General features: G+C 46.0%; 1 protein-coding gene across 1 annotated transcript in view; it reads right to left on the reverse strand.

Moving 5' to 3' along the window:
• The window catches only part of LOC134436687 (RNA-binding motif, single-stranded-interacting protein 3-like), a 388,892-nt gene that overhangs the window by 27,682 nt on the left and 351,210 nt on the right, over positions 1-10,000 (reverse strand). Inside the window, exon 11 of the mRNA XM_063186017.1 lies at positions 9,217-9,327. Within this exon, the coding sequence (XP_063042087.1) occupies positions 9,217-9,327 (111 nt within the window). The remainder of the gene's footprint in view (positions 1-9,216; positions 9,328-10,000) is intronic.

Here is a 10,000-nt window from a genome sequence, read left to right on the forward strand (position 1 = left end):
TGCAGACAGTTCTCTGTAAGACTCTGTGTGTTTGTGTTCGTGTGTGTGTTCACTCCAAATGGGTGAAGTGTATTCTTTCTAAGACAGTAAGTTTAAATGCGTGTGAATGTTTGTGTGTCCGTGTTTGTGTTTGTCCGTCTGCTCTCTCTCATGGAGGAGGAGGGGGAGAGCACTGGTTAATTTACTCCCCCCACCAACCTGGCGGGACGGGAGTCGAACCGGCAACCTTTGGGCTTCAAGTCTGACACCCTAACCGCTTACCTATGACTGACTCAAATCGAAAAAAAACCCCCAAATTTTCCAAAACGCATGTATACACACCGACTAACTGTTTTGATAGTTTGCCAACATCCTATACCAGACTTGCCTGCAAAGGCAGACCTTTATTGACACAGGCACACCACATACGGTGCGTGTACAGGAAGCTTTCAGCCTTGTCTCCAATGACAGGTTTTACTGCAGTAAGACTTCACATCTTACTTACGGTCTGCGCAGACTGTGCCAGGCACTCAGCTTTGTTGGTGTGTTAGGAAGAAGCCCCCTTGCTGAGACGTGCTGTGCCTGTGACATACTGCAGTCAGAGAGAGTAGAGAGAGAGAGGTTCCATTGGCCCATTGTTTCCTGGTTCTATGTTTTGGGGGGAAATTTAGGCAGACCTAGGCAGACCTAAGGACTGTTCTATTCAATGCTAGGAGCATTATGACACGCCCCTTTAGGCAGTCCGGAACCTGGTCACATTAGGTGCCCATAGCAACCTATTATGTTGGCATATCTCTATATACTTAAAGAATCTCCACTGCAGTGGTTCCCAAACTGGGGGTCGGGACCCCTTAGGGGGTAGCAGTGGTACTGAAGGGGGTCGCGGACGAAGGGGCTTGTATTCACTTGTATGGTTATTAATAGATGTATTTGCTGTCTTGTGGATTTCTAGCAATATTAGCGGACAATGGAAAATCTAGCAATATTAATGGACAAAAAATTGCCTTTGATTTTTGTCCATTATTTTTTCTAGATTTTCCATTAATAGTTTGTCCGCTAATATTTCTGGAAATCCATTGCTACGCTAAGACTGGTGGGTGGTGGGATCGTAAAAATATTCTTAAGTCCAAAAGGGGGTCTCTGCTGAAAAAGTTTGGGAACCACTGACATACTTGCATGCCAGTTTCTCAGCTGTCTTGAGTAGAGAGAAGTGGCTGTGGGTGCTCAGCCGGTAGAGAATTACAACTGCTGAGCACTTTTCTGTGCAGACAGACACTACAGAGTAAGACCTTATAGTGACTCTGTGTGTAGTGTGACAGTGTGCTACAGAGTAAGACCTTATAGTGACTCTCTGTGTATAGTGTGACAGTGTGCCAACTTGGGTAAAATTGACTGGTCCTATACTAAGGCTTTTTCAGTGAGCGTACAATTGAATTCCAGCAGCACTGCAACCATTTCTGTTACTGTAGACTTCAATGTGCCTGTGAGGTACGTATGCTGCCTTCTTCTAAGCCTTGTCTGTATCGGACAGTTGTCACTGAGGCTCCTCACTGAGTATGGCATATCGGAATATCTAAAAAACTGATATACCCGCTACCTGCACCTCGAAACCTCTGGTGTGCGTTGGTTTCCTCCTTCAAAATATCGGAATAAAAAGTGATTTGCACAAAGAAATGTGTCCCATCCGTAAAATCAAGCATGATCGTGGGACTTGCATGGCTTACATGCGAAATTTCTTTAATGTTGTCCCATTAAAAGATACACTTACAACTCTTCAGAAATGTGACGAACTGGTCTATTCCAAATGACCTGGTTTGACCTGTCCAATTCAACCAGATGACTGCTCAAACTAATGAATCCAGGTTTCCCATCCCTGTCTGTCAGGCAACTCTAGTACTACAACGGTAAGTAGCCTACTTACTACTAAGACATTGCAAGCCAGTGTGTCACCCTTCTCTGCGTAGACAGTCCTGCTGAGGCTGCTCAGCGAGGAGTACAGTGCCAATGCCAACACGTCAGCACTGTCAGCAGGGGTGGACTGGGGGAGAAATAGGGCCTGGGCACTTTTGGCTTAATGGGGCCCCCACTCAGAATTAGCAATGCAGAACTGACTCACCGGTGGGCCCCACACCTTCGTGGGCCCCTATTTTCAGAAATTTTCTGAAAATAGGGGTCCACAAGGGTGCAGGGCCCACCGGGAAATGGCCGCTATATGCCAGATGGCCAGTCCAACCCTGCTCAGCACTGTCAGTGTGGACAGCTCCATCCTAAGACTTTGAGCATGATTCTTCCTGTGAGGACGTGTAGACCGCCAATCCATTGACAGATCCTGCTACGACTTCAAACTGCTTACAGTAGCATCTCTGTCTTCCTGGTATAGATCCTACAAACACTCCTACAGTACAGAATACTGTAGTGGAATGTCAGTCATGTCTGCACACACAGGCACACACACACACACACACACACACACACACACACACACACACACACACACACACACACACACACACACACACACACACACACACACACACACACACACACACACACACACACACACACACACACCCATGCAGGCACGCACGCACACACACACGCACAGACACAAACAATCCTACAAAGACGTTTACAGTACATAATACTGTTGTAGTGTGTCAGTCATGTCCGCACACACAGGCTTGATGAAGGCTTTGTCAGTCTCAGCCTCATTCTGCTCTGGAGGAAGTGAAAGTGAAGTGAAAGCCCAACTGGCAAACTCCATCTCCCATTGTCATTGTGACACAGCACTCCACAGCGCACAAGTGTTCACTGCACACTGCACACAACAAAATTGAATTTATACTTCACCTGTGCAAGGGGGCAGCCCCCAATGGCGCCCCGAGGGAGCAGTGTGGCGGGACGGTACCATGCTCAGTGTACCTCAGTCATGGAGGAGGATGGGGGGAGAGCACTAGTTAATTACTCCACCCACCAACCTGGTGGGTCGGGAGTCGAACCAGCAACCTTTGGGCTACAAGTCTGACGCCCTAACTGCTTACCAAAGACTGACAACTGACCAAGAAGAAGTGAGGATTACACTAACTAAATCTCATAAATGACAAGTTTGAATTGATAAGCGTCATCTTTTATTTGGAAACTAACAGAGTTCTTCAATGGATTTAATATCAATGATAATTAATAATAACAATAAAACAACATTTATTCATAAAATATTTGGGAATATATTTCATACTATGAGTAAGCCTTGTAACAAGCAGGAGCGGGGCTATATGGGGGGCAAGTGGGGCATTTGGCCCTTGGCCCAGCGCCCTCCTGTATGGGTGTGGGGGGTCCTATTGTGACCATGGCAGGTCGTATGGGGGGCCCCATCATTGTTTTGCCCTGGGGCCCTGTATGCAATTGTTCCGCATGTGGTAACAAGTCCTTCAATCGTGTACCTAATCACAAAGACGAATGATTAACGGCAAAATGTTGCAGAGTGTCACTTTAATAGTAGTTCAATAAATAGTGCGCAATAAAGCCGTGTCCTTAATTGCCCTGGCTTGGCTTCTGTCCCCTACTAAAGTTGCCTTCCCAGAATAGGAGCCGCCACTATTCTGTGCCAGGATTGGGCTGGGTGAGAAATAGGGCTGGGCACTTTTGGCTTAAAGTGGGCCCTCAAAATTACCGGTACAGAACTGACTCACCGGGGGGCTTTCACCCTCGTGGGCCCCTATTTTAAGAAATGTTGAAAACATGTTTTTTTTTACATTTCTGAAAATAGGGGCCCACGAGGGTGCAGGGCCCACCGGGAAATGCCCGGTAGGCATGAATAGGAGCCGCCACTGTTCTGAGCTCAAGTCATTTCGCCGTCGTTGCTAACTGCACTCAAGACCACAGAAATTAGCTTTTAATGGCGCAGAGTAAACAGCAGTTCATCATCGCTATTTTTAAAAAGTACAACCAACCGCACACACACGCAGACGCACGCGCACGCACGCACACACACATACACACACACACACATGAACGAATGATTGTACACATGCACCCACAAACATTCACACACACAGACACAAACATACACACACATAAACACACACACACACACACACGCACGCACGCACGCACGCACGCACGCACGCACGCACGCACGCACGCACGCACGCACGCACGCACGCACGCACACACACACACAAACACACACACACACACACACACACACACACACGCACACACACACACACACACACACACACACACACACACACACACACACACACACACAATAGATCCTGCGCCAGCTGTGGCACCAAGTTGACTCCAGTACCAGTGGCAATTTGGACCACTGTTGGCCGGGCTGAACTGGGACTTTTATTGGAGCGAATAACAAGGGGATAATAACAAGGAGCAAGTGACACACACCAGCTGTGTTTCTCAAAGATTAAAAACAGGGGTTATGGAAATGGTAGGGATAGGGTGTGTGTGCGTGCGTGCCTGCAAGAATGCATGTGTTGGTGTTCACGTGTATGTGGGCAGGCGCGGAGTGGCCATCGGGAGATCGGGGACTTGTCCCGGTGGGCTGCGGCCGCGAAATGTATTTCAGTGGCCGCATTACGTTCTCAGTCGTCCTCAAAGAGTGTGTGTTGTTTCAAAGGTTATCTAACTACATTTCAGATCTCATGCTAAAACAAGTTGACTCACCAATATATATACCGTCTACCCGACCGCAATACCTCAGTGACGGTGTCAAACAGTAAATTGACCACACCCCTTCTCTACTGATAATGTTCATACACCGTAGATCGCGGAAGTTTACTAGATCTTAGTAACATAGTTTCGTTTTCAGTATTGCAAGAACCTGTGATATTTAGATTGGTTACCAAGGGATGGAAATATTAGTAAGTTGTGATTTATTTTTCGATTTCCACATGACTGTTACAGTTTACAGTCTGCCACTCCAGATTCACTTCTTCTGTGGTTATTGACTTGGGTTACGAACAGACTCCACCAAGTGGTAAGGAAGTGAACTGCAGCTAAGCAGGAAAACACGTTGTACATGTTTTGATGGCATTGGTTTGTTAGAACTAGCGGTAGGCCTATATCTCCTTACAGTCGAAATAATGTTATATCATACATATATTTATATGTGGCACATTTAGCATGTAGCCTATGTAATGTCTGAAGAAATGGAACAAAATAATTACCACACAAGATTCTGATGTGAGCAGTGCTGGGTGTGTAGCCTAAACTGTGGATTAAAATGTAATTGCAAGAAACAAAGACATTTGCTGCGACGAAGACAGCGTTTTAAGGTAGGCCTACACCGTTTGGTTATTCATTTTGTTGACTTATGGTTGTGCTTTGAAGTAGCATAGGTTTGGCTTAGTTGCTGCATGGTGGGTTTATTGCACAATGTAGACAGACTTTTTGTAAGCTATAGCCTACTCTTCTAAAAATCCCCACACTCAAAACTTTGTGCCCGTGCTCATCCTGTCTTCCTTAAACGATATTTCAATAGGCCTACAAACTGTCAAAATGACAGTGGAGTGCATATTTTCATGGAACAGTAGCGTGATGTAGCCTAACCTGCAATGTTCTATGGTGAATGCTTTGGACTGTGTGATGATGGCTGTGTAGGCCTATTTCATCAAGTGTAGGCTACAATTCTCCACTTCAGGTTGATATTTTGACAACATTAATGTCCACATGTAGTAGGCATACGACTGCAGATTTCGTGGTTTTTGTCTTTTTGGTTAGGGAACCATGTTGTTCGCGTTGTTGTTTTTTTTCTTTTTTGGTGTTGGTGGGGGGGTAATAAGGGCCTCCCGGTGGGAAAACTCTTCCCACTCCGCCCCTGTGTGTGGGCGTGTGTGTGTGTGTGTGTGTGTGCGTGCCGGTTCACGTTTGTGTGCATGTTTATATGTTTGTATGGAGGAGTTGACTTGTATTAGTGTTGATGCTTGTGCCTTTGAGTTTCACTGCAGATATGGCACGAGAAGGCACGGCTGGATCCTTCAAACTGCATATTTGATAAGGACTGATGCGAAACACATTTTCAATGACTCTCTCACTCCAACACATATGCAGTAACAGGCATTTGGCTGCACACACAGACACATACAGTAGGCTACATCAAGTACATACAGAGACCTACAAAAAGCTGAATTTGAAAACGCATGCACGCACGCACGCATGCTCACATGCACGCATGCACACGCACACACACACACACACACACACACACACACACACACACACACACACACACACACACACACACACTCCACTCAGACCGTTCTGCTGAAAAGACAGTGTGGAGGAGATTGCGGAGGAAGTCTGGAGCTGATTCATATTTGATACTTCAAAGATGGCTGATTGATCTCGCTGTCTGCCGCAGTGTGTTGTGTTTGAGTATGGGAGGAGCGTTTCAAACATATCACACACACACACACACACACACACACACACACACACACACACACACACACACACACACACACACACACACACACACACACACACACACACACACACACACACACACACACACACACACAATTGCCTCCACCATGTGCTTACGCTTTGTTGAGGACATCAGGCCAAAAAGAACAGAACAGTACACACATTCACATTGGGTCACAAGTCAAGGACCTGATTTTGGAAACTTACTGGGTAGTAGAGGACACTTACGTATACCTCTTCATTTTGTTGTTTATATACATTGTTTTTCATCTGACTCTCAGGAAGCACTTCTTTTGTGTACTCTGATACTGCATATACATACATAACAGGAATTTGCAGTGGCCCCTCGAATGAAAAAGGTGTGTGTGTTTGTGCATGCATGTTAGTGTGTGTGTGTGTGTGTATTTGGGACAGACTGGGCAGAGGGCATACAGCACAGCACAGTCCATCAGGATAGGGCAAAGGCACGGACATACTGAGTGTGTGTGTGCGTGTGTGTGTGTGCGTGTGCGTGTGTGTGTGTGTGTGTGTGTGTGNGTGTGCTTGTACCTGTGTGTGTGCGTGTGCCTACGTACCTGCGTGACTGTGTGTGTGTGTGTGTGTGTGTCCTTGTGTGTGTGTGTGTGTGCTCACGTCCACCGGGCCAGAGGACATACTGAGTGCAGCTGTTCTGTCCTGGTGCTCTGCTGGCAGTCTAATTAATTAAAGCTAAGCACTGTCCTGTGTAGTAACATTGGCTAATTAATTAAAGCTAAGCACTGTCCTATGCAGTAACATTGGCTAATGAATTAAGACTAAGTAATATACTGTGTAGTAACTTTGGGTAACTCCGTGAATGGCATTGGCCTTGCTGTGTGCTGTGGTCACCTCATACAAGCAATAGGCTTTTTATAATACAAATGATAGATAGAATTATTTTAAAAAAATATATGGCTACCTCTCTTTCTCTCTCTCTTTCTCTCTCTCTCTCTCTCTCTCTCTCTCTCTCTCTCTCTCTCTCTCTCTCTCTCTCTCTCTCTCTCTCTCTCTCTCTCTCTCACTCTCTCTCTCTTTTGAATCTGCACATGTGTGTATTCCATGCACAACTCCGCAAAACATATATTTTGGCATTTTTTTTTGGCATTTATGGCATTTAGGGCAAATCAGGCAATTGGACAAGAAGAAAGAAAAAATCAGGTAATTTGAAATATATGGCAGTGGATTAAAGCTTGTGAATCCAGGATACTAGGGCTGTAACGGTATACAAAAATCACGGTTCGGTACGTACTTCGGTTTTTGGGGTTCGGTAGAAATACAATACAGTGTACCCAGAGATTCTTTAAGTATAGAGATATGCCAACATAAGAGGTTTCTATGGGCACCTAAGCGACCAGGCTCCGGTCTGCCTAAAGGGGCGTGTCATAATGCTCCTACAATGAATAGAACAGTCCTTAGGTCTGCCTAGGTCTGCCTAAGGGGGGCATAATAGAACCAGGAAACAATGGGCCAATGGAACCTCTTTCTCTCTACTCTCTCTGGTGTACCTTTACAGGCCTACAGGTTGCCCATGACTGACACTAGACTAAAGGCAAAGAGTGCATGTGTGTGTGTTTACTGGGGTGTAAATAATAATCAGTATGTATCGAAATATCGCAATATCATCTGATGATTGATTCGAATCGCATCATATCGTGGGGCATTCTTAAGTATCGAAAATAATCAAATCGCTGGCCCCTGCCCAATGCCCTAGCTCCATAACATAATAGAAGTGGAAAAGTAATTGGAAAAAAGTTTAATCGAATCGTATTGTATTGTATCGTGGGGCATTCGAAAATAGTTGAATTGCATCGCATCGTATAATAAGATATTGATATTGAAATATCGTCATGGAGGCGGCGATTTACACCCCTAATTTGTTTACCGCTACTCGTAACTGTAGTCTCTGAAGTTTGGCTGTTTGGGTAGAAACTTATCTGCTGCCTCTGAGAAAAAGTTAACTTCTCAGAGAACAAGCAGAGCAGAACTGAGTGGATTGGTGTGTGTGTGTGGTGCAGTGTCTCTATCTTTCTCTCTCTCTCTCTCTCTCTCTCTCTCTCTCTCTCTCTCTCTCTCTCTCTCTCTCTCTCTCTATCTCTATCTCTATCTCTCTTTCTGTGTGTGTGTGTGTGTGTGTGTGTGTGTGTGTGTGTGTGTGTGTGTGTGTGTGTGTGTGTGTGTGTGTGTGTGTGTGCGTGTGTGTGTGCAGAACGAAGAGACGCTGGAACATTGTGGCACCAGAGTCCACTGCTGTGACAATTTTCAAAGCGGTAAACAATCTCCTCGTCCTCTACCCTGAAAAAAACTATATACGTATAGTCATTCGCTTTTCACTCTTCTCCTGCGCTCGCTACAGGGGATCAGAGGTACACACAGCCCCCATGGGCGTATTGGGAACAGCAGTCCAGCAGGAGTTGCGTCAGTAAATAACAGGAAGTGTGTGTGTGTGTGTGTGTGTGTGTGTGTGTGTGTGTGTGTGTGTGTGTGTGTGTGTGTGTGTGTGTGTGTGTGTGTGTGTGTGTGTGTGTGTGTGTGTGTGTGTGTGTGTGTGGTGTGTGTGTGTGTTGTGTGTGTGTTTGTGTGGTGTGTGTGTGTATGTGTGAGTATGCATGCATGTGTTTGTGTGTGTGCGTGCGTCCTTGCGTGTGCCTGTGTGTGTGTAATAGTGAGGTACTCACACTCCCCGTGGAGCCGAGGGAGAGGTGGAAGAGTGTGTGTGTGTGCGTGTGTGTGTGTGTGTGTGTGTGTGTGTGTGTGTAATAGTGAGGTACTCACACTCCCCGTGGAGCCGAGGGAGAGGTGGCTCATCTGCTGGGAGAGAGGCCCCATCATACTGGCCTGCTGCATGGACATACTGTGGTCCATAGCCGGAGTGATCACTGCACCCTGGAGGAGGAGAGGAGAGGAGAGAGAGAGAGAGAGAGAGAGAGAGAGAGAGAGAGAGAGAGAGAGAGAGAGGGAGGGAGAGAGAGAGAGAGAGAGAGAGAGAGAGGGAGAGAGAGAGAGAGAGAGAGAGAGTTTGTTTTCTTTACTTCATTTGAGCATATGAGGTTGCATTGACATGCTATGGTCCATAGCGGGGGTTATCACTGCTGCCTGGAGGAGAGAGAGAGAGAGAGAGAGAGAGAGAGAGAGAGAGAGAGAGAGAGAGAGAGAGACAGAGAGAGAGAGATTATTATGTCTTTACTTCATTTGTGGTCCGACATGATATTGTGTGTGTGTGTGCAAATCAATACAAATAACTGAAATATATAATGATTTATCCGTATTGAGCTGAAACGGGACACAATATGGTTAAAATTCACGACATTGCATCTAAATACAGAGGAGAACCCCCACACACCCCACACCAATGAGATATCCCTTATTTTTCCCCCAGGGAGTTGCCAATCCTAAATGACAGTAAATGATGCTGTGAGTGGAGAAGAGAAGGGAAAAGAGGATGGAAAAGAGGAGGGAAGGGACAAAAAAGACGAGTTTTGTGAGTGGAGAAGAAGAGTGGAAGGAAGGTAGGAAAAGAGGGGAGGAAAGAGGACAGGATGAGGGGAGGAAGAATGAG

The sequence above is a fragment of the Engraulis encrasicolus genome, chromosome 20 (assembly GCF_034702125.1).
Source record: "Engraulis encrasicolus isolate BLACKSEA-1 chromosome 20, IST_EnEncr_1.0, whole genome shotgun sequence".
Taxonomy (NCBI): Eukaryota; Metazoa; Chordata; class Actinopteri; order Clupeiformes; family Engraulidae; genus Engraulis; species Engraulis encrasicolus.